Raw genomic sequence first — 23,600 nt, 5'->3', positions numbered from 1 at the left:
TCTGTTCTCATCAGCCGCAGGATCTGGGAGCAGGGATGGCAGTCTATAGCGTGCTATTTATAAAGAGGAAGATCCCTCTGCCCACCCACCCTACAGCTCTAGATCCCGGGTGTGGGAATACCCTTCCTCCCCCGAGCCCCTTCCTCCCCCGACCCCACCGCTGCAACCCCCCGCCAGGTGACTGTGTGAGTCGCAGAGGGGGCCAGAACAGGTGGGCTCTAAGCAGTGGTTTGGGCGGGGGCCCAGGCGAGCAGCAAGCCGTGCATTCTGATTTACATAAAATAACCGGGCTGCAGCCGGAACCTGAGCATATGTAGATGAAGCTCCCTGTCAGACCGGAGCGCAGGAGGGAGAACTGATTTCAACCTGTACTGCAGCAGTTGCCATAGCAACCAATTATTCAGTGCTAAATTATAACTGTTTATAACACTGGTGAATGGGAAGGCTCATATTTCATTCTTCCTTTTTTCCCTCTCAATCTTGAAGGACCCCAAGTAGAGAATGACCAACATCCTGAGTTCTTCCTTTGAGTCGAAATGGTATTTTTTTTTTTCCAGGAGATGTGATGTGTGTGCTGGGCATAGCAGGGAGGGAAGAGCAGGACAGGAAGCCTGGATTCAGAAACTGTAGCATGGGGAAGGAGAAAGGGTGGCGTGAGACTTCCCACTTAGGGTCCCCAGTCACGGCTGTGTGCTGTGCCCTCAGCAGGCAAAGGGGCACTGAGCAGAGACCTGGGTGTGGCATCTGAGGTGCTTTTCACGTGTCCTCTAAGGTTTTCAAAGCCACTTGTGCTCCACTGAACAGTCATACCCAGAGTTGTTTCCATGAAGGACGGTGGCCAAGGTCAAAGGCCCAGCTGTCATCTTGATTTTCACAGCCTGTGTGTGCTTCGGTTCCCTGACTGGGGTGTGGCCCACTTCCCCATTCCCCCAGGAAGCTTCTTTTTCAAAGCAGGGTCTCAGTAGACCAGACTGACCTCAAACTCGGAGACCCATCTGCCTTTACTTCCTAAGTGTTGGGATTAAAGGTGTGCACCCTAGTGAGTTCAGAGACACTGGGTGGCCCCCTTCCTCAGGTGCTTGGTCAGTCCCCAGTGACTCTCCCCAGGTCCTGCTGATGGCTCCTCTCTGGATGCTTTTTGGATCCACTTGTGGTATTTCCCCCTCACCATCTTCTCTGAGGCAGTTTTCAGGGGAGAAGAAGGTCCAGCAGTGAGCAATGTGGGAACAGCTGGCATAGATCCCCCACTGTGCTGGGCTGGCATGGATGTGGGGGGACCCAGGCTAGGCTGGCTACTGGGAAGAGGCAGGGCAGGGGAAAAGAGAGATGGGCTCGGGGCTGAAGGTCAGAGACCTCTCCCCATGGTTGGAAGAAGAGGTGGACATCTCGCCTATGCTTTGGTAGATGGAAGGAGGAAAGAGGCACCCAGCCTGAGATCCAGCTTCTGGAGTGCACCTTGGCTCTGCCCCCATCGGTGCTGTACCCAGGCTGCTGCTGCCACCACCAGGTGCCTCAGTAAGCTCCTGCCCTCTGTTATCTCTGCTTCTGCCCCCCCCAACCCTCAATGGCAGTGTCTTCTCAAGCTCCTCTGTTATCTCTGCTTCTGCCCCCCCTGAACCCTCAATGGCAGGGTCTTCTCAAGCTCCTCTGTTATCTCTGCTTCTGGCCCCCCCCAACCCTCAATGGCAGTGTCTTCTCAAGCTCCTCTGTTATCTCTGCTTCTGCCCCCCCCCCCGAACCCTCAATGGCAGGGTCTTCTCAAGCTCCTCTGTTATCTCTGCTTCTGGCCTCCCTGAACCCTCAATGGCAGTGTCTTCTCAAGCTCCTCTGTTATCTCTGCTTCTGGCCCCCCTGAACCCTCAATGGCAGGGTCTTCTCAAGCTCCTCTGTTATCTCTGCTTCTGGCCCCCCCCAACCCTCAATGGCAGTGTCTTCTCAAGCTCCTCTGTTATCTCTGCTTCTGCCCCCCCCCCCCCGAACCCTCAATGGCAGGGTCTTCTCAAGCTCCTCTGTTATCTCTGCTTCTGGCCTCCCTGAACCCTCAATGGCAGTGTCTTCTCAAGCTCCTCTGTTATCTCTGCTTCTGGCCCCCCGAACCCTCAATGGCAGTGTCTTCTCAAGCTCCTCTGTTATCTCTGCTTCTGGCCTCCCTGAACCCTCAATGGCAGGGTCTTCTCAGGACATGCTCTGGCCAGCCACCAGGCATTGCTTGCCCACATTGCACCCACGGGGCTGGCTTTAGTCCTGTCCTTGTTGAAAGAAGTCAGACAGGACCTGTGCTACCACTGCTAGCATTTTAGGGTGCTGTCACTGGCAGAGGCGTTTGCCTGGGTGTGGTCAGGTTGTATCAGGAGTAAAGGACATCTGTGGTTCTGAATGCAGTCTTGTCTGATTCTCCCCACTTGGTCCCAAGACAGTCAGCACTTTGGACGTGGGAATCTTGGGGTTTTTCTTGGCAATAAGTGGCCTGTGGGAGAGAGATGGGACACATAGTCATCACCTGGCTCTCCCGAGCCATCCCAGTCCCTGAGCTTGGCCTCTGTGTGCAAATCTCCCTGCTTCCTCACATTAATGTGCCAACAAGAGAGTGGGTCCCAGGCCGGCAAGGGCCCCCAGGCAGGCCATGCGAGCCCTCACCCTGGATATTTTGGCCCGCAGGCTGCAGCTGCTGTCTGTGGTGCTGAAGTGTACAGGGTGGGTGAGGGGTACGACACCCTCTACCTTTCTTTACTTATTTTGGGGGTGAAGGCTATGGCTCTCAGATCTCTTGGGCATGGTCTCAGAGAGCTGACTGGTCTCTGTTACCTTGGGGGAAGGGGGTGTCCCCATCTGACTCCCACTTTTCCATGCCATAGCCTGGGAGCTGCAGCTCCAGGGTTCCATGCCACTGCCAGCTGCAGGCGCTGGAGTTGGCCCGACGGTCCAGACTAGAGTCAGCGTTCTGGGAGAGCAGGAGGCCTTGCTGTGCGTTGATCTGGCGACTGACTAGCAGGGGGCAGAGTCAAGAGCAGGCCTCCAGCAGGGGGGCTGAGCTGAGCTTCCAGGACAGCAAATGGGTGGGGTCTTCCCAGCTGAACTGCAGGGAGAAGCCCCGTCAGTGACATGTCCAACCTCACCTGGGAGGGGCCCCAGGATTCTCTTTCCTGCTTTTCTTCTTCTGCCTCCCCATCTGTTGTTTTCATTGCTCATTCTTTATATCTCTGGCTCTCTCCATCTCTTCTCATGCCTGTCTTTGCTTACCCTGAAAACATCTCACAGCAATCACAAGGGTCACAAGACCCAAGCTGGTGATTGCAGTGACGGTGCCAGCCTGTCCCTGCAGACCTGGTGTAAGAGAGCACAGGGTTCACTTGCCTCCAAGCCACGGGGAAAATCTTTTCTTTACAGGGACAGCATCTTTCTGGTGGGTATGCTATGACTGTAAACACCCTCATCTCCATATAAATGGACCATTTTCTGCCTGTACAGATAGGAAACAAAATGGAGTCAATCTTAAGAGCTTCCTAATTTACGTTTTCTGTCACTGAGGTGGAGTGGCTGTGCTGGAGGAGACAAGCTTGTACCATGGCTGCCTCTGGAAAGCTGGCCCTCAGTGCACTCCTTCATCGCAGGCTCCCTCCACAGGCTGAGGGGTGCAGGGCGGGTGCTAGTGGATGAAGCACCTCCTGTTTGCAGCTTTTCTTGTTTTGACTTTGCTCATGATGGTGTCTGCCAACAGTTTCTGGCAGTTTCAGTGCCATCATGCTCCCCAAATCCACTCTGACCCGAGCAGAAGCTGAGCTTGCCCTGAGGCCACACCTCGCCTGCCTGGCTCCTCCCCAGATCACATGCTCATCCACCAGCGCACTATGGGTGAAGAAAGACAGCACCTGGACAACTCACCCAGGTCTCTGGCATTCTGGGGTGTCTGGTACTCTCACCATTCCCCATTCTCTTCCAGGGGAGCCATGATGAGCTGTCGGAAAATGAGGAGGATCTGGAAGAGAAGTCAGAGAGTGAAGGTAGCGACTACTCCCCCACCAAGAAGAAGAAGAAAAAGCTGAAGGAAAAGAAGGAGAAGAAAGCCAAGCGGAAAAAGAGGGATGAGGATGAGGACGATAATGATGATGGGTGCTTGAAGGTAATAGCCAGGGCCAGGGCCAGGCAGGAGGATAGAGAGTCAGGGAGGCCATACAGAGCTCATACAGAGTGGTTGTGCACGTGGATGTCGGCACTTAGGAGTTGGTGGTGGCAACAGTGTCTTGCGGACAGATTGGGGCTGCTCTTGGCAATGGCTTGCCCAACAAGTGTGCAGCTATTTCTGGAGAGAATGATAGATACTGTGAACACAGGTTTGGTGTCAGAAACCTCTTGCTTGGAGCAATTTGGGGACATAAAACAACCATCTGCTGGACAGCCCTGAATGACCAGTTCTTCCTGGGTCCACACGGGCGTTCCTCCGGTCTCTCTTGGAGCTGCGTGGCTGTGGCCCCAAAGATGGGCCTGGATGTCCTTTGGGCATATGCATCTTCATCACAAATGTGGAGAACAACTCAAGGCATTACAGAATGCTCCGGATGATAGAATCCTGGAGCGCAGGGGAAGCAGTGCTTACTTGGGGGTGCCCTGACACACCCTGTACGATCCCGCTAGTTACTGTGGGTCTGCTGTGAATCAACTGTGACTGGTAATAGCCGTGGGGGACAGTTCTGAGAAATTAGCTTCCAGGAGCTGTTTAGGATTACTGGTGATTTCACCAGCTTGGTTCTGTATTTCCTAGAGGTGCCTCTGGGAACGGCTGGGTGTGTCTGAGGGGGCAGGCTGGCAATGGGATAGTGTCCCTCACTGAACCATCTCTGAACCGTTGTAGAACCAGCTTCCTAAGTCCTCTTGCTTTGCAGGCTACATAGGTTCTTGGGATCCAAGGGGAGCCTGTCCCAGCTGGGTGGATTTCCACTGCAGTGGATTTCCACTGGGGGAAGGCTAGGGCTGGTTAGGGCAGCGCAAAGTTGAAGCATACAGGGGGAGGAGGAAGGCATTTGGGATGCCTGGTAACATACTAACATCATCCCTTTCCCAAGCATCTATGTTAATTCTCTGTGAGGCAGAAGGAGGAAACTAAGGCAGAAAGGTGACCCATTGGAGGCTGGAGAGATGGCTCAGTGCTTAAGAACGCTGGCTGCTCTCTCAGAGGTCCAGGGCTCAATTTCCAGTGTCCAGAGATGGCTCAGAATTGTAACTCTAGCGTCAGGGGGATCTGATGCCTTTTTCTGGCCTCTGCTGGCACCAGACACACAGGTGGTACACAGACATATATGTAGGCAAAACATTCATACACATAAAAAATCAAATAGCGAATACCTTTAGTTCCAGCACTGGGAGGTAGAGACAGGAGGATCTCTGCTGTAAGAGGTTTTCCCTCCCGCCCTAAACTCCCAGAATAACAACTCATAAGATTCAAGATAATTATTTACAAATATCTTCTGCCTGCTGGATGTCCCACGTATTTTCTGCCTCAGCTGTAGGCCTTAAATTTTTTGTTTTTTTGTTTTTTTTAATTGGCATGAGTTGCATCCAAACACTACAGATCTGAGTTCAAGGCCAGCCTGGCCTCCACAGCAAGTGCCAGAACAGGAACTTCTCCACAGCCATCACCCCATGTGACCCGGCCCTCCAGGGGCCATGTAGTCACCTGGTCCTTTAGCTTTCTCATCCTTGCAATGGCCCTGTGAGTGCTCATGGGGACTTAGGGAGTGGTGGAGGGACTCTTTCAGCTCTGCCTCTTGCTGGGCCACCACTTCTGCCTGCCACTCTGTCCTAGTTGCCTGCTTTCACTTTCTGGAGAAACATGGGTGGAATTCCCCAGCCTCAACATTAAAGCTCATAGCACCCTGTGTGCTGGCATCTGAGACATGCCACTTGGTGGGGTTGTGGGGATAGGGTGGGTATGGGGTAGGCCTATAGTGTCCCAGTGGTGAGCTGTTCTTAGCTTGTAGATTGTCCTCTTCCTTCTTTCTCAGAGCAAGGAGGAAGGTCAGGAGGGCCCTTGCCTCTGAGCTCACCTCTGGCCGTATCTCTGCAGGAGCCCAAGTCCTCGGGACAGCTCATGGCTGAGTGGGGCCTTGATGATGTTGACTACCTGTTTTCGGAGGAAGACTACCACACGTTGACCAACTACAAGGCCTTCAGCCAGTTCCTCCGGTGGGCCAGGGGCTGGCTGCTGTGGCTGGGTGACCGTGGGTGGGGGCTGTGCTTACCTGAGGGGCACCAAGTGAGGAGTGGTGAACAGAGAGGCAGCCAGGACTCCTGAGGGAATGAGGACTATCAGGGCAGCTGCTGACCCGGGAAGGGCTTGGGGTCCGGATTCCTTTAGCAAAGCAGATGGTTGGGCCTACCTCCCTCACAGGTCTTGTCCTGGGTCCTTCTGTGGTGATGGCCTGACGTAGGCCTACCTGCAGCCTAGACGGAAGCACAGCAAGAGTGCTCTCGGCTCACCTCACAGGCGTGGGAGAAAGGGTGGTCCTCCCTCACCTTCCTTTCTCCCCCCCCCCACAGGCCGCTTATTGCCAAGAAGAACCCGAAGATTCCCATGTCCAAAATGATGACCGTCTTGGGGGCCAAGTGGCGAGAATTCAGTGCCAACAACCCCTTCAAGGGCAGCTCAGCAGCAGCAGCTGCAGCGGCTGTGGCTGCAGCCGTGGAAACTGTGACTGTCGCTCCTCCACTGGCCATCAGTCCCCAGCAGGTGCCCCAGCCTCTGCCCATCCGCAAGGCCAAGACCAAAGAGGGCAAGGGTAAGGCTGTGGGGGAGGGGGCACGGAGCCCCATTTGGCAGATATGCCCCTAGGGGCTCTCCTCATGGAGGAGCCAGTGTTTTCCATGACCTCGAGCTGACCCGCCCCTTCACAGCTTCTGCTTCTCCTATTGGGGAAGCAGAGGAGTTATGGGCGGGTCTCTGGGAGTTAACATCTGGCCAACTACCCCCACACTGTGGGCATGGAGGGCAGCAGGGGTGGGCCACAGCATGAACTTATTCCAGCCCTGCCCACCCCCACTGTGGGCGTGGAGGTGGCAGACTGGAGCTGTGGCGGCCCTGGGTTAACCTGCTGATCCTTTCCTGTCTAAGCTCCTGGGTCTGGGCCTTTCTGTATCAGCTCCCTGCAGAGGGACCTCACAAGAGTGAGTGTGATGGGCTGAGAGGACAGCAGGGAGACCCAGGTCCAGCCTGACTCAGTGTGGAAGGAGGGACTGTGTAGAAATCCTGGCCTTTGAGATGCTGATCTCCTCCCTGTGGGAGCTTTAACACTGTCTTGGCAGTCTGGTGTGGGATTTGATGGGCTGAGAGGAGGCTGGGGACCCTGTGTCAGCCCTACAGAGTGCCTTGGCATGCCTGTGTCATGTCTGAAAGTGTGCCTGGTGGGCGAGTGCCCCAGGCCAGGTGCTTCTGCTTCTCCTGCCCCATCCCCCCATCTTTCGTATTTCCTCACCTGCCCAGGAGGTACTGCTGAACCGTTGACCCCGAGATGCATGTCCAGAGCTCAAAAGATTGAAGTAGATTTTCTGTGGCACACCCTGGGTTCATTTGGGTCCTTATCTTCATGCCCTTTTGTGGGGTATAGGCAGAGGCCTGGGCAAGGGTGTGAGTCCTACTACGAGGCCGTTTGCCTTTCTCTGGCAGCAGGATGGGCTGCTGGGGTGGGGACGGGACATCATTCCCTAGGTGGCTAACTGCTGTGTTGCCAGCAGCACACACACAGCCTCGTAGCCTACAGTGACAGGGAAGTTGAGGGTAGCCAGGGAAAGTGCCCCCAGCCCACATGGCTTGGGGCACTCGGGGGCTGGGTGACTCCCCAGGGATCCAGGCACAGGTCACAGGTGGGCGGTGTTGCTTCTGAAGCCATCTGTGCAGGCATGGAAGCCAAGGAGGTCTTTGGAAGCAAGTTGGCCACATGGTATAGAGGCTGTTTCAAGTCGGTAGGCATTTTCAAGTGTCCATGGCATATGACCAGCATGGTGGCCATGATGACCAGGCTTGAGTCAGGTTTGTCTTCGTCTCTCAGACCTGCACTCTCTCGCCTGGAGAGGGTGATGGTTCATGTGACCAGCTCTTGTTGGGGTCTTGGAGGACCAGTGAAGCGGTGGGGAGAGATGGGCCATCAGCAGCAATGCTGGTCACTGCAGCCCTTGTCACACTGTCCAGGGCCTGGAGTGAGGAAGAAGAACAAAGGTGCCAAAGACTCCAAGAAGAAGGGCAGGGGCAAGAGAGTGGCAGGGCTCAAGTTCCGCTTTGGAGGGATCAGCAAGAGGAAGAAGGGATCCTCGGTGAGTGTGTGTGCACATGTATGCACATGTGTGTGTTTGTCTGTATGTGCATGTGTGTGTATATGTGGGTTTGTGTGTGTGCGAGGGGGGAGAAAAGCGTTCCTCAGTGACTATTCATGTGTGTGCATATGTGTGTGTGCATGTGTGTGCATGTGTAAATATGTGGGGGGGGAAGGTTCCTCAGTAAATGTGTGCCTGTGTGTGTGAGACAGGGACAGGGAGAAAGGGTTCCTGGGTGAATGTGCTTGTGTGTGCAAGGAGGCAAGGGGAGGGCTGTTTTGAGCAGAGAGTGGGCCATATTTCTCTTCCCCAAGCTGAGGCAAGCCCTGCAAGGCCTCTCCTAGTCTCTGTACATACACAGGCCTGATGGGCCTCAGTTTTCCCACTTATAGGTGTAGACTGGACCCTTCCAAGGGCCTAGACTCTGGCCAGGTAGCTCCCTCTAGCCAACTGCTGACTGGGAGCTTGGCTGCAGCTGCCCACATGTGGGCAGGGTCGGCTGGCCCTTCATGGGGCCTGGCACCCTGGTGTGCCCAGAGAGTGGAGTCCTGGGGAGTTGCCTGTTTGACCAGGCTGGCTGGAGCCAGGACTCCTCCCCTAGCTCCACATCAAATTCTTCTCACCTCACCCCTGCTGCGAAGCTGCTGCCACCTTTCCTCCCAGCTCTGCAGAGGGTAGAGAGGAGGCTTGAAGCTTTTCCCTGTCACTTGGTGGGGGCCAGCGCCAGGTCATGAGGCTGGCTGCTCTGGCAGGAGCGTGGCCCTGCCCTAGATGGAGCAGGCCAGCCGAGCCCCTAATGAGCCGTCAGTCCGTCAGGTGTGCCCACTGGGAGAGATCTGTGGGGATTCCCTGGGGTATGGGCTCTTCAGCGTGGCCCTTGAGGATGTGCAGGAGTGAGGCAGGTGGAGGTCTGAGCCTGAGGAAGAGACAGGGAGGTCTGGAGAGCAGAGGGAGGGTGGCTGTGCATGCTGGCTGTGCATTTACTCACACAAGTTTCTAGCTGGGCTGTGGGACAGCAAAGTCACAGGGGAGTCTTCAGGGCTTCCCAGCCCTGCCCTCCCCACCAGGGCAGCCCTGACTCACAGCCCGACCTCCTTCCCTGCAGAGCGAGGAGGATGAACACGAGGACTCCGATTTGGACAACGCCAGCATCCACAGCTCTTCCATGCGCTCCGAGTGCTCTGCAGCCCTGGGCAAGAAGAACAAGAGGAGGCGCAAGAAGAAGAGGAGTAGGCCTCTCGGACGGGAGGGGCCTGCTCCATGATGGGGGTGCAGAGACTGGGGGAAGGGCGCCCTCATGTCCCAGCCTCTCCCAGCCTTGTGCTCTCTCATCCATCCTTGTCCATCGTCTGTTCTAGGGAGGAAGACACAGAAAGCCAGGCTCTTTGATACTAAGCCCCGAGGAGCGGGGAGTGGAGGAGGACCCAAGTTCACCCCCACCCCCATCAGTCACCCGCTCAGCTCATCACCCACCGTGTGCCCACCCCTCTCTCCTCTCCCCCCCTCTCTGGTTTTTGAGATAGGGTTTCCCGACATAGCTCTAGCTGGTCCAGAACTTGCTATGTAGACAGGGCTGGCCTTGAATTCATTGAGATGCCCCTGCCCCTGCCTCGTGTTCTGGGATTAAAGGCCTGCCTTCCCTGCTATTTCTCCTTGTGCATGTACTTTCTGTACTCCTTCCTTCCCTCTCTCCTTTCCTTCCCTCCCTCTCTCCTTCATTCCTCCCTTTCTTCCCTCCCTCCTTCCTTCCTTTCTCCTCTCCCTCCTTCCTTCCTTCCTTCCTTCCCCCCATCTCTGTCCACCCCCAATATTTGTTTACTTTCTGGCCTATCTATCTACCCATCCACTTGGAATGGTTTAAACACCTATGACGTGCTCTGGCCAGGGAAGGTGGAAGCGGTCATGTATGGCAGGCTCCGTCACCGCCCCTCTCCTCATTGCAGTTGATGATGGTGACGGCTATGAGACAGACCACCAGGATTACTGTGAGGTGTGCCAGCAGGGCGGGGAGATCATCCTGTGCGACACCTGCCCCAGAGCCTACCACCTGGTCTGCCTGGACCCGGAGCTGGAGAAGGCTCCCGAGGGCAAGTGGAGCTGCCCTCACTGTGTAAGCTGGGGCTGAGGTCCGGACGGGGGTGGGTGGGCCAGGGCCCGGGGACTCAGCCCAAGGTGCATCTACCCGGACTCCCCCTACAGGAGAAGGAGGGGATCCAATGGGAGCCGAAGGAGGACGATGATGAAGAGGAGGAGGGCGGCTGCGAGGAGGAGGAGGATGACCACATGGAGTTCTGCCGCGTGTGCAAGGACGGTGGCGAGCTCCTGTGTTGTGATGCCTGTCCCTCTTCCTACCACTTGCACTGCCTCAACCCACCGCTGCCCGAGATCCCGAACGGTGAATGGCTCTGCCCGCGCTGTACAGTGAGTGTTACACTTCCCGCCCCGCCCACCGTCGCCCCGCCCCGCCCACCGACGCCCCGCCCCGCCCACCGGGCTCTGAGCCCGCCCAGGCCACGCCCCAGAAAGCACGTCCACAAAAGACCACGCCCACCGCCTCACCTGCCTGGCTCCCTCCTGAATCGTTTTTTTTTTTTTTTTGGACTATTTTTTGGACTATTCATTGAGAACTTATTCTAAGCAAAGAATCTCACTTACATCGCATTCTGGGAACTGAACCCAGGAGGCCTTACATTGATCTATAACTCTATCCCTTCACTGACTTTCAAAAATTATTACTGGGTTGCTTGAGGATGGAACCCAGTGCCTCTGAAATTCATCTTCAGCAGGAGTATGAGGCTCAGCAAGGCACAGTGGCTTGCCTGAGACCATACCACGGCAGAACTTTCCACTTGGATTCGGGTCCCTGAGTCACTCTGGACCTGTTTTCCCTGGGCAGGGTTAGTGACAGAGTGGTGGCCCCACAGCCTGGAGCCTCAGTTTATGAAGGGAGAGCAGAACATTCTCCCACGTCCCCATCCCTTGACTGGAGTCACTGTAGGCCTCTGAAGTCCCATGTGTGAGTTGTTCTGTGTCTCAGCGCTGGACACCCCATCCCATAGGTTCTGGTCTGCAGCTTCCCTCCTCTTGTGTGTACGTCTGGACTTGTATGCTTGTATCACACCTATGTTTGTGCCAGCGTATATATGTTCTTGTCTGTGTGGAGGACAGAGAGGCCCCTTGAGGGGTGCAGCCTTCATAGCTTTCCTGAGAATGGGGTAGTGCCTAGTTCTTCCTGGACCTCCCCAAGGAGGTGAGGCCAGGAGGCCCATGGCCTGGGAAGGGCCTCTACACCCATGGAGTGTAGAGAATCATTCTGCCTTTCCACCTTGCCTCTTTCTCCCTGCTCTTTGCCCTCCGAGGCCAGAGTGTGATAGTTCTGGGGTGTGTGGTGCATATAGCATGTCCACACCTGTGCTTTGACACCAACAGTTCTTCGGGGCAGAGGCAGAGACACCAGTTTTTCAGGCAAGGAAACAGGCCGATGAAGTACCTAGGTACACAGATGGACAGCAGCAGAGCTGAGACCTGTCCTCTGCAGAGCAACCTCTCTAAATTCGTCATCTCACCTCAGCCCAGCTAGGGCTCAGGACTGCTCCTGTGAGGCCGTCTCCGGGCAGCCCAGAGTGCTGGTTCGGAGGAGGAGTGATTGGAGCACTGCTCTGCTCTGCCAGCCGGCAGAGCTCTGGAGCCCCATGGCCTCTCAGGGCCTGAGGGTGTGGGGCTCAGGGAGCTGCACTTCCCACCCCAGCCAGCCCGCATGTGCAGGCCACATCTGTCCCTGCTTGGGGGTGAAGGAAGACCAGGCTGCCATGTCCGTGAGGTCAGGCCAGGCTCCCACGCTGTGGGCGCTCCAGGTCAGGACACAGCGTGATTGTTCTTTGGGCTCCAGGCCAGGCTGGATGTGTGGCTGCATGACGGGAAGTCCATCCAGAGCCGTGGGTTTGTCTCCTCGCTCAGCTGTTCCCTGCTGAGCGGGGTTTATCTTCTATGCCTGGAGTGAGCTCAGCCACCCTGGGTTAACTAAACTTGCCAGGAGCTGAGGGAAAGTCACTGGCAAGTTGTCAGGTCCAAACAACCCACTTGGACTCACAAGCTCCGGCTCTTCCCTGTGCACGCACAGCTCGTTGGGCATCCGAGGAAGGGTGTGATGCCACCCTGTCCCCGTGGCACTGTTTTGGCTTGGGGACCTGTGTAACAGTCTGTTGTCGTGGGAGCTTCAGTCTTGTGACTTAACCCTGAACTTGGTGACCATGCTCTGTTCACAGTGTCCGCCACTGAAGGGCAAAGTTCAGCGAATCCTACACTGGAGGTGGACAGAACCCCCAGCTCCCTTTATGGTGGGGCTGCCGGGACCAGAGGTGGAGCCTGGCATGCCCCCGCCCAAGCCTCTGGAGGGCATTCCTGAGAGAGAGTTCTTTGTCAAGTGGGCTGGGCTCTCCTACTGGCACTGCTCCTGGGTGAAGGAGCTACAGGTGAGACCTCTGGGCAGGGGTCACACTTGGCCTGGTGTGAGCCTTGGACCCTCTGGAGTAGATGAGACTGGGCTGGCATGTGCTGTTCAGCTCCCGTCAGGCTGGGTGAGAGCTGGGTGTTTCAGTTGAGGGGGAGGCTTGTCCCGCCCAGGGTAGCCCACCTCCCTTTCATGACTTGTCCTCTGTGAGCAGCTGGAGCTGTACCACACCGTGATGTATCGCAACTACCAAAGAAAGAACGATATGGACGAGCCGCCTCCCTTTGATTACGGTTCTGGCGACGAGGACAGCAAGAGCGAGAAGCGGAAGAGCAAGGACCCCCTCTATGCCAAGATGGAGGAACGGTTCTACCGCTATGGCATCAAGCCTGAGTGGATGATGGTCCACCGCATCCTAAACCACAGGTGAGGCGGCACGTGGGGTGGCCCAGGCTTGCCTCTCTGAGCCGGAACAGCCACAGGAGGAGGGGCAAAGACAGCCCACTGCAGGCGATGTGGCTGCCCAGCCAGGAGGACCATTCTCCCGCACAGGTCCTCCTGTCATGCTCAGCATCCTCCTCCACAGCAGGACAGCCCCTGAGGCACGGGGATAAAGGGAAATGTGGAGAAATGTGCACAAAGTAGGATCCTAGTGGGGTGGGACCTGGGCTGCCCCAGGCTCCCTCCAAGTTAGGGACTGAGGTCAGCAGGAAGAGTCTGGGAACCAAGCAGGGTCCAAGAAAGAAGGATCAGTGACTGTGACTGTCCCAAGAGGTGCATTCAAGTAATATACCCAACACTGGGCAGGCTTGGTGGCACACATCTTTCATCCCAGTACTTGGGATGCAAAAGCAGGCAGATCTTTGTGAGTTCAAGACCAGCCTGGTCGACATTGCAAGTTCCAAGGCAGCCTGGGCCACAAAGAGAGATCTTGTCTTAAAATCTCTCTCTCTCTCTCTCTCTGTCTCTGTCTCTGCAAGGGGGCTGGAGAGAGATGGCTCATTGGTTTAGAGCTGCTCTTGCAGGGGGTCTGGGTTAGGTTCTCAGCACCCATATAGAAGCTCTAATGTAGTTCTGGTTCTAGGTAACCAAGATAACCTCTTCTGCCCTCTGTGGGCATCAGGCACACATTTGGTGTGTGTGTGTGTGTGTGTGTGTGTGTGTGCGCGACACACACACACACACACACACACACACACACAGGCATACATTCACATGCACTCATAATTTTTTTTTTCCCTGAGACAGGTTTCTCTGTGTAGCCTTGGCTGTCCTGGATTCACTTTACAGACCAGGCTGGCCTCAAACACAGTGATCTGCCTGTCTTTGCCTTCTGGGTGCTGGGATTACAGGCGCACAATACGGTGCCCGGCTCTTTTTGTTTATTTGTTTTTGTTTTTGAGACAAGGTCTTGTTATGTTGACTTGACTGGCTTGGAATTTATGTATGCAGACCAGGCTGGCCCTGAACTCACAGAGATCTGCCTGCCTCTGCCTCTTGAGCACTGGTATTAAAGGCATACAACAGCATGAATCAGATCAAACAAACAAATCTCTAATAAGCAATACTTTCAGCACAGCTGCGTCACACAGCTGAGGCTGCAGGGCCCCGTGCCTTTTGGTAGTTTTCTGGTGCTTTCTTAGCCAGGGTCCCTAGGGGCACACCTGTGCCACCTCTTCACTCACGTCTGGCATTCCCATGTACTCAGAGGTCAGGAAGCCAGAGCAAGGAGGCGGTGGGTGGGGTAAGCCTCTGCCGATTTCAGGTGCTGGAGGACAGGTGGCGGCTGCCAGCCAGCCTTGGAGGAAGGTGGTACCTGTCATATGGTGGCAGCCTGGGCTGGGTGGCCTTCCACTGTGTCCCTGACTGCCGGTGCTGTCAGCTGCTGGGAGGGCAGAGGTTAAGAGCCCTGTGGCCGTGGACTTCTGAGCTGGACCTCAAGAGTTTGCCAAAGCCTTGCTGGAGTGGTGTGGGGGGAAACAGAGAAAAATGTGTCCCTTATTGACTGTGAAGCACCCCTCTCATTCCCAGACTCCAGACGGTACCTGACCTGTGCCTTGTATTGCCGGCCCCTTTATTTTATTGAAATGCATGCTAGGGCAGAAAGGACAATTTCCTCTGTACCCCAAAGAGGGGCCCGTGAAGCTCCCAGAGCGTGCATAACTACCAATTACTTGTTGAAAATAAGCCACTGGTTTCCATGGTGACTGGGAATTGGCTTTGCTGTTCGTGGTCCCCAGGCCACAGCTCCCCAATTCATTTGCCTTCCCACTTGCCAGTCAGGGGTGCCACTGGGCTCTGCTAGGCTCTCCTGGCCTGGCTGCTGAGCCTGCCCAGATTGAGCAGGAGACCCTGAGGACTCTCCCCGTGGCTGCTGCAGAGCTTTGCCCACCTGCAGGGCTTGTATCTTTGTTGCTTTGTGAGGAAGGACCCTCACCCTGGCTTGATACTGCAAATGCTGTGAATTTTTTATGTTAAAAAATGAAGTCTCTGAGCAGGGGAGAGGCTCGAGGCCCTCACTCATCCTGTTCCGATCACGTAGCAGGGTGGCCTCACCCTGCAGTAGAGGCTGGAGAGGACACGGTCACTGCCGTCCGTTAGCCTCCCACTGTGCCTGTGTCTGTGTCTCTGCCACTTCCTCCACATCTTCATTTCCTTTTGCAAACCGTGTGGCACTGGGCAAGCTGCTAAGCCTCTCTGGAGCTCTTGCTGTGGTGCCACCCTCCTGGTTGGGCCCAGGATACGAGGAGGCCGCGGGCATGAGTGGATGGGCATTTATGTGGTGCCCCACCTGGGCCCGATATCCGTGCCCCTCCCACCCTTGCTTCTGTGTCGCAGCTTCGACAAAAAGGGAGACGTGCACTACCTGATCAAGTGGAAGGACCTGCCCTACGACCAGTGCACCTGGGAGATCGACGACATTGACATCCCCTGCTACGACAGCCTGAAGCAGGCCTACTGGGGCCACAGGTGCGGGAGGCTGGCAGCCGGGGGCGGGCCCGGGGCTCCCCTCGCCTTGAGTTTCGCTCACTCGTTCCTGACGCCTCTACCCAGGGAAATGATGCTGGGAGAGGATGCCAGGCTGCCCAAGAGGCTGGTCAAGAAGGGCAAGAAGTTGAAGGACGATAAGCAAGAGAAGCCACCGGACACGCCCATTGTGGACGTGAGTGGACGGAGCGTGGAAGTGTGTGGCGCTAACAGGCTCACCACCCCCACCCTTGGCAGGAGAGGGAGGTCTTTTCCTAACGACCCTTCCCCAGGCCCTGGTGGATGGTCATTCTCAGTGACACTGAGCCTGTGTGGGCCAGTGGGAAGTTCCAGCCTACTGGTCAGGTGGTCAGAGAGTCACCTGACTCTGCCTCTTGATTTCTGGGCTTAAAGACACCCACCACCATGCTGGAGCCTTTGGGCATGTTTTGAGAAGCTTGCCTCGGCCTGAGGATGTAGCTCAGTTTGTAGATTGCTTCCCGAGCAAGTCCATGCCTTTGGGTTTGATTGTTACGGTGGTTTAAATCAAGTGTGGTGGCATAAGCTTTTGACCCCAGCACTCGGGCGTGGGCGTTGGAGACAGTGGAATCAGGAGTTCAGGGTTATCCTTGGCTGCATAGTTGAGTTTGATGCCACTCAGGACTGCAGGGGACTTAGTAAAAAACAAACAAACAAACAACCCAGCAGCAACAACAATAACAACAAAAACCCAAAAAGACCAGAGCTATGATGGGGAACATGGTCCACTGGGAGGATCTCACTGGGAAAGCGGCGTGGAGACATAGGACAAGAAGGGAGCACAGAGTGATGTACTGAGTGAGTGGGGCTTCTGCAGGTATTAAGGTGTGGAGCCAGGAAGGGTGTCTCTGAAGGAGAGACATTCTGTGTGAGACCTCAAGCAGAGGGAGGAAAGCATAGAGAACAGGACGGCTCAGACAGACGGAATTGTGCCTGTAAAGGCTTGAGGGTTGGCTCTGGCGGTCCAGGATTCAGGCTGACTTCTGCCTCCCCCCTCCCCCCCAGCCCACAGTCAAGTTTGACAAGCAGCCGTGGTACATCGACTCCACAGGAGGCACTCTACACCCCTACCAGCTGGAGGGCCTCAACTGGTTACGCTTCTCCTGGGCCCAGGGCACCGACACCATCCTGGCTGACGAGATGGGATTGGGCAAGACAGTGCAGACCATTGTGTTCCTCTATTCCCTATACAAGGAGGTGGGCAGACAGGAGGGTGGGCGGGGCTGGGAAGGTGGGCACCGGGAGGGCAGGGTCTGGTGCCACCCAGGCGGGCAGCTTCACCACCTCAGGCTCTCCCCACAGGGCCACTCCAAGGGCCCTTACCTTGTCAGCGCGCCCCTGTCCACCATCATCAACTGGGAGCGGGAGTTTGAGATGTGGGCGCCCGACTTCTACGTGGTCACCTACACGGGAGACAAGGAGAGCCGCTCTGTGATCCGTGAGAACGAGTTTTCCTTTGAGGACAACGCCATCCGGGGTGGGAAGAAAGTGTTCCGCATGAAGGTGAGCGCCGTCTTCACCCCAGACCAGGAGGCTCTGGAGCCACCGAGCCCTGCGGCGTCCAGGTCCCTGTGCCCAGCCCCAGCGGGCTGATAGCACAGTTGTCCTGTACTGATGTAACGGCACGCCATCAACAGAGGCTTAGCTCCACAGAGCTGCTTTTGACTGCCTGGAAGCCAGCTGGGTCAGCCAGGCTCCCTGTGAGGCTCAGGAGGCCTCCATCTTTTTTTCCATCTCTTCCAGCTTCTGGGAGCTTCGCATTGCCTGGCTCATGGCTGTGTTTCTCTGCCCTGCCCCTGTTCTCTGGCATGCTCCTCCCTGGGTTTGCCTCCTCCCATATAGACGCCACTCACGCTGGAGGGAGGGCCACCCACGCCTTAGCCAAGTAACTCTTACCTGACAAGCCTTGTTTCCAAAACTGAGTCCAGGTGGCTAGACTCTTGGAAGGCAGTATTTGCCTCGGCAGGGCCAAGAGTTAGTCAACAGTGGGCGTGGCGTCGTGGTGTTCTCCTTGCGCTTTGGACTCCCAGGGGGTCTTTCTTGTCATAGGGCAACCTGTGACCCAGCAGCTCCTCTCGGGAGCACGGAGATGGCAGTCTGCACTTGTGAAATACCCCGGCTAGGCTCAGTGGGACGACAGGGTGAAAGAGCTTGCCATGCTAGCCTGAGCGTGAGCTTCATCCTTGACCTCATGTAAAAAAGCCAGATACAGGCCGTGCGCCTGTGATCCCAGCACTCCTAGGACAAAATGGGAGGCAAAGACAGAATGACTGCTTTGGAGCTTGCAGGCCCCACTTCAAGGCGCAGGGATATCCACGGAAGAGGGGGGCAGAAAGACTGTAAGAGCCAGAGGCAGCGGATGACTTCAAGCAAACAGCAGTTTCTTGATGCAGTAGGGTAGATAGTAAATGAACTCACAGAGACTGTGACAGCATGTGCAGAATCCACACAAGCTTAAGCCGCACGGAGCCCTAGCACACAGGAGAAGTAGCACACAGCTCCGCCCTAGCCAGGAACCTGTTTGCAAATGCATAGCTGCTGGAAGAGGGAAAGTCAGTTTTCTTCAACGGGGTGATGCTGGGTATGTGAGCCACACTGTAGGCCAGGCCTCGCGATTAGGAAGCAGTTGGCCAACAAAACAGGCTCCACACTTGTATGTTTGCTTTTGTTTATTTGTGAGTGAAAGAACATGAAACTAGGTGGGTAGCGTTGTGGGAGGGGATCTAGGAGGAGCTGGGGGGGTTGGGAAAGAATATGATTAAAGTATATTGTGTGACATTCTTAAAGGGTAAGTAAAAAGATCATTTAAAAAAAAAAAGGTAGCAGACTACCTAGCCTGGCGTTCACAGCATAGCAGGAACAAAAGATGTTGCACTTCGGCAAGCAGGAAAACTGACTCCTGACATTATCCTCTGACCCACACACGTGCACCATGACACACCTGCCTCACCCCAAGTACACACTATTGCACACAGGGTCTCATCACTGCATATACCAGGTTAGTGGCCTGCTGGCTTGTGGACTGCTGTCCCTCCCTCCCATCTCACTGGGATTACAGGCCTGTGCCACTGTGTCTGGCGTTCTGTGAGCTCTGGAGACCCAAACTGCAGTCTCTCATGTTCATCCATGAGTCCTGGTTGCAGTTATATCCTTCAATGTTTTCCACCCAAGACTAGTCCAGTGCGTGGATGTGCAGCACGCAATCATGGAGGGCTGTTTTTCATCCTCAACACTGCCTTGGTCTAGGGCTCTGTGCTTCGTCCCTGAAATGCAGGCTTCCCAGAATGCTTGTGGGGTCCCTGCTCACACTTTCCCGACTCTGTCTCTGCCCCTTTGATGTGTTCTGCCCCGCCGCCTCCTTCCATAGAAGGAAGTGCAGATCAAATTCCACGTGCTGCTCACCTCCTATGAGCTCATCACCATCGACCAGGCCATCCTGGGCTCCATCGAGTGGGCCTGCCTTGTGGTGGACGAGGCTCACCGGCTTAAGAACAACCAGTCCAAGGTAAGAGGTGCTGGCCGTAGGCCTCAACCCCCTCGACGTGGCCGCTGCTCTGTGTCCCCTGACAGCCCCTTCCTTTCCCCTAAAGTTCTTCAGGGTCCTGAACAGCTACAAGATTGACTACAAGCTGCTGCTGACAGGGACCCCCCTCCAGAACAACCTGGAAGAGCTGTTCCATCTCCTCAACTTCCTGACTCCAGAGAGGTTCAAGTGCGTCCCTTGAGCCTGGCAGGAGCAATGGGTGGAGAAGTGGCTCTGGGCCCTCTTGGGGACCCATTAGTGAAATGGGAACACGGGCAGTATTCTATGGTGATCTTGTGTGGGAAGGTCTCAGCATTCGCTGTCCCTGGGAAAACTGCAGCTGCCCCCCAAAAAACATGGTTTTCCTCAGCTCTGTCCCAGAAGGCCGGGAGGCCTCTCCTGGGTTCCTACCCCTGTGCCTCCCTCTCTGTCTGCCTCTGGCTCAGTGATTCACATGAGCACAGTGATGGCGAGTAGAGGCCAGAGCTGAGATGGGGTGAGGATGGAAATAAAGATGGCACTCCTTAGGCCTCCTCCCTAGGCCTGCTCAGAATGGGGGAGGGAGCTCAGGGAGGAGGGGGCCTGCTTTGGGTGTTGGTTCAAGGGCAGGCTGGCACTCTGCCCCAAGTAACCTTGAGTGCTCTTCAGCCTCAGTCTCCTTTCTTGTAATCTGGGCTGTCTCTGAGAACGCATGGACAGAATAGCTGTGAGGATGGGGAAGGACCCTGTGTGGCCGAGGGCTGTGTGTGACATGTGGGGTGATGCAGGCTTAGATGGAGCCTGAATGGCTACTCAGCCGTGCCGAGGCTCTCTGAACCCCCAGCCACTGGCCTTGCTGGCTGGGGCCCCTGTCATGCCTCACCCACCCTGGTCTTGCTTTCCTCTGCAGAGGGCTGTGGTCTGCTCTGGCTCTCTGCTTCTGGTCTTATCCCAGGTTCTTGTTGCAGCAATCTGGAAGGCTTCTTGGAGGAGTTTGCTGACATCTCCAAGGAAGACCAAATTAAAAAGCTGCATGACCTGCTGGGGCCACACATGCTTCGGCGGCTCAAGGCTGACGTGTTCAAGAACATGCCGGCGAAGACAGAGCTGATTGTCCGAGTGGAGCTGAGTCAGATGCAGAAGTGAGTGACGAAGGCTCAGCCGTGTCGTCAGCCACCCTTCCTGCAGCCCCCTCTGGCTTTCCTGACTGTTTCCTGGGCTTGACAGGAGGCCTGGCTCAGTGCATCTCCTTCCCCCTCTGTGGACTGCAGCAACTAGCCAGGCTGCCCAAGTTTTAGTAATGTCTCCCATTGACGTTTGGGCTTCCCATGCCATCCTGTATGCGGTGACCGGGGACATCACCAGCCTTTCTGAAGGCAGAGAGTGCCCTTCAGGAGTCTGGCGGTGTCTGGATCTTCCAGCCAACCTTACCCGGTGCCCTCTTGCAGGAAGTACTACAAGTTCATCCTCACTCGGAACTTCGAAGCACTCAACTCCAAGGGGGGCGGCAACCAGGTGTCTCTGCTCAACATCATGATGGACCTGAAAAAGTGCTGCAACCACCCATACCTCTTCCCCGTGGCTGCCGTGGTGGGTTCCCTGTGGCCGTCATGGCAGGTCCCTGTGGGCACTGTGTTGTGGTCTCTGTGGCCATCATGGCAGGACCCCGTGGCTGCTGTGGTGGGTTCCCTGTGGCCGTCATGGCAGGACCCTGTGGCTGCCGTGGTAGGTTCCCTGTGGCCATCATGGCAGGACCCCATGGCTGCCATGGTGGGTTCCCTGTGGCAGTCGTGGCAGGTCCCTGTGGGCACTGTGTTGTGGTCTCTGTGGCCATCATGGCAGGTCCTTATGGCTGCTTTGGTGGATTCCTTGGTAGGTTTTCTGTGGCCCTCGTGGTAGTTGTCTACTGGCTTTTGTGTTCTCTGTGGCACTGTGATAGCGTGTCTGTGGCCATCATGGCAGGTCTCACGTGACTGCTTCGGGAAGTTCCTTGTGGTCATGGCAGATTCCTGTGGGTGCCATGGTTAAACTACCATTGCAGGTTCTTTCTGGTAGCCATGATGTGTTCCCTGTGGACAGTGTGGTACTGTATGTTCTCTGTGGTCACTGTGTGGGTGTCTGGCAGCTGTGGTGGGTTTCTTGTGGTCTCTGTGGAAGGTGCCCATGGCTGGGTGCCTTGCCTCCAGTCCTCCACTCCTTCCTGAGCATGAGTGCTGAGACGTGATGTGTGTCTCCATCCTGTTCTTTGGAAGCTGCCTCTGCCCACTGCTTGGCCCAGGTCATTTCTTCCCAACCCCTCCCAGTAGTCCCAAAGCCTCTCTAGGCTCAGCACTGGCCTCTGGGGAGTGTTGAGGGCTAACCTGAGGGCCGACCTGGCTTTACTTCATCCCCAGGGAGTTTATCCTGGATGAGCCCGAGCAGCAGAAGTGAGTGCGACGCTGGGCTCTGGAATCCGTCCAGCTCTGCTGTGATCTTGGGAAGCTGATGCTCCTGGGGAGACTGCCCATCACTGCCCTTGGGTTCAAACCCATCCCCTGCAGTCCCAGCTTTCCCATTATTGCAGAGCTGGGCAAGCTGGCTGTTCTGGGGTGACCTCGCTTCAGGCGGCTGGACGTCATCCTTGTGACTGGGTGTGGCTTAGGAATCTTCTGGGATCTGCCCTTAGATTGAACTGCCTTTCTGGAGTCAAAGGGCTGGCACTGTTGGATGCACTTGAGGGATACAATTGAGTAAGCCAGGTTCTGTGGGAAGACCCCAGAGCTTCATTCCAGAGTTAGGCAGAGAGGCAGGCTGGTAGGCCTGGGCCATGCTCAAGTGTGTCTGGAGCCAGGCTCCATGTGACCATACTGTTGAGCCTGCTTGGGTTTGGGCTCTGAGCTCAGCAGGGCAGATGGGCAGCCAGACCACAGGCAGGCACTTGTTCGTCACTACAGTCTCTTTGGGGCCAAGCAAGAGGGAGAGGCCACCAAGGCTCTGCTCTGCTGTGTCCACAGGAGGCTCCTGTATTGCCCAACGGCTCCTACGATGGCAGCTCCCTGGTCAAGTCTTCAGGGAAGCTCATGCTGCTGCAAAAGATGCTCAAGAGGCTGCGGGATGAAGGACATCGAGTGCTGATCTTCTCCCAGGTGGGTGGAGCCAGCTCACATTGCAGAGGGGTCAGACTGCCAGTGGGCTGGATGTGGGCCTCTGAGCCCCTGGCACAGCACAACCTTGTGGAGACAGGGTCTGGTTGCTATAGAGACCAGCATATGCCCCATCTCATTCCCGCTGGACCTGCCCCTCTGGCCCGAGTGTTCAGGCTGGTATGATAGGCCTCTCCTCTGTTCAGCCTCTTCTCACCCCCATGTCTGGGCAGACCCCACAATGAAGGCAGCTCTAGGAGCCCCTCTGTAGCTGGGTCCACTGGTGCACTGCTTTCTGTGCAGGCAGTCGCAGGGCCACCCGGCTTCTATGGCCTACTCTATCTTCCTCTGCCCTCTGTTTAGCTCAACATGTTTCAGTCTCTCTATTAGGTTTCTGGGCACAGATAAGAAGGTATCGTCCCTCCCCTCAGGCTGCCCATTTTGGAGTGGGAAAATGTAACTCAGGAGACACTTGCCCAAACTGGTGGTCAGGTCTGTGTTGGAGGCCACAGTGGTGCGGGTCCCAGGGCTCAAAACCCTTGCCGGGGACTGAGTGAGGCTTTTCTCAGTGTGAACTTGGGTTTAGTTTTGTGCAGAAGGTTGAGTTGGAAGGGTTGCCAGTGCCTGCTGCTTTGGTGGCAAGCTGTGGTGGGCAGCAGCTTCAGAGTCCACAGAGGCCAGCCAGGCCAGTGACTAGAGCTGGACTAGGTGGCGGCTGGCAGGTCATATCCGTTCTCTTTGCTGATAGCATTTCTTTCACAAAATGTGAGTCAGGAGCCCACATTGTGAAAACTATGTTGAGGTAGAAATGTACTAGAGGAGAAATGACAGGAACAGTGTCCTTTTCCCAAATGATCTGACAAACGCAGACTCCCAAGCTCTTTAGGAACTGAGAGACATCCCATAAAACTAATCAGAATTCAGATGAAGAGAGGGTAGAGCATCCTGGAAAAACCGAAAGCAGTTTTGGATTTTTAAAAATTATGGTGTGACTGTCATCCATAAGGGAAAAAATTAGACACAAGCAGGAAGGGACAGAGAAAGGACCAGCAGATCAGAACGCAGAGGGGCTGGAGAGACGGCTCAGCAGTGGAGAGTACCTGCTGCCCTCACAGAGGAGCCGGGTTTGGGTCCCAGCATCATACAGCTTGTAACTTCCCATAACTTCCAGGGTCTGGGATGCCCTCTTCTGGTCTCTGTAGCCACCTGTTTGTACACG

General features: G+C 55.8%; 1 protein-coding gene across 3 annotated transcripts in view; it reads left to right on the top strand.

The window, feature by feature from the left end:
- The window catches only part of Chd5 (chromodomain helicase DNA binding protein 5), a 50,161-nt gene that overhangs the window by 11,233 nt on the left and 15,328 nt on the right, over window positions 1-23,600 (top strand). For 2 of the 3 annotated variants that reach the window (XM_060378963.1, XM_021644246.2), the window contains exons 3-20: window positions 3,941-4,120; window positions 6,062-6,180; window positions 6,535-6,773; window positions 8,180-8,301; window positions 9,407-9,530; window positions 10,245-10,411; window positions 10,501-10,722; window positions 12,567-12,773; window positions 12,966-13,177; window positions 15,590-15,721; window positions 15,806-15,914; window positions 16,763-16,954; window positions 17,060-17,260; window positions 19,125-19,262; window positions 19,348-19,469; window positions 20,228-20,401; window positions 20,708-20,849; window positions 22,253-22,384. In XM_060378963.1, the coding sequence (XP_060234946.1) occupies window positions 3,941-4,120; window positions 6,062-6,180; window positions 6,535-6,773; window positions 8,180-8,301; window positions 9,407-9,530; window positions 10,245-10,411; window positions 10,501-10,722; window positions 12,567-12,773; window positions 12,966-13,177; window positions 15,590-15,721; window positions 15,806-15,914; window positions 16,763-16,954; window positions 17,060-17,260; window positions 19,125-19,262; window positions 19,348-19,469; window positions 20,228-20,401; window positions 20,708-20,849; window positions 22,253-22,384 (2,934 nt within the window). The remainder of the gene's footprint in view (window positions 1-3,940; window positions 4,121-6,061; window positions 6,181-6,534; window positions 6,774-8,179; window positions 8,302-9,406; window positions 9,531-10,244; window positions 10,412-10,500; window positions 10,723-12,566; window positions 12,774-12,965; window positions 13,178-15,589; window positions 15,722-15,805; window positions 15,915-16,762; window positions 16,955-17,059; window positions 17,261-19,124; window positions 19,263-19,347; window positions 19,470-20,227; window positions 20,402-20,707; window positions 20,850-22,252; window positions 22,385-23,600) is intronic. The other variant, XM_060378962.1, reaches the window with a different exon arrangement.

Source organism: Meriones unguiculatus, chromosome 3 (genome assembly GCF_030254825.1).
Source record: "Meriones unguiculatus strain TT.TT164.6M chromosome 3, Bangor_MerUng_6.1, whole genome shotgun sequence".
In the NCBI taxonomy this organism is placed as follows: domain Eukaryota; kingdom Metazoa; phylum Chordata; class Mammalia; order Rodentia; family Muridae; genus Meriones; species Meriones unguiculatus.
The sequence above is the reverse complement of the archived record's forward strand: the minus strand, read 5'-3'. Positions and strand labels throughout refer to the sequence as shown.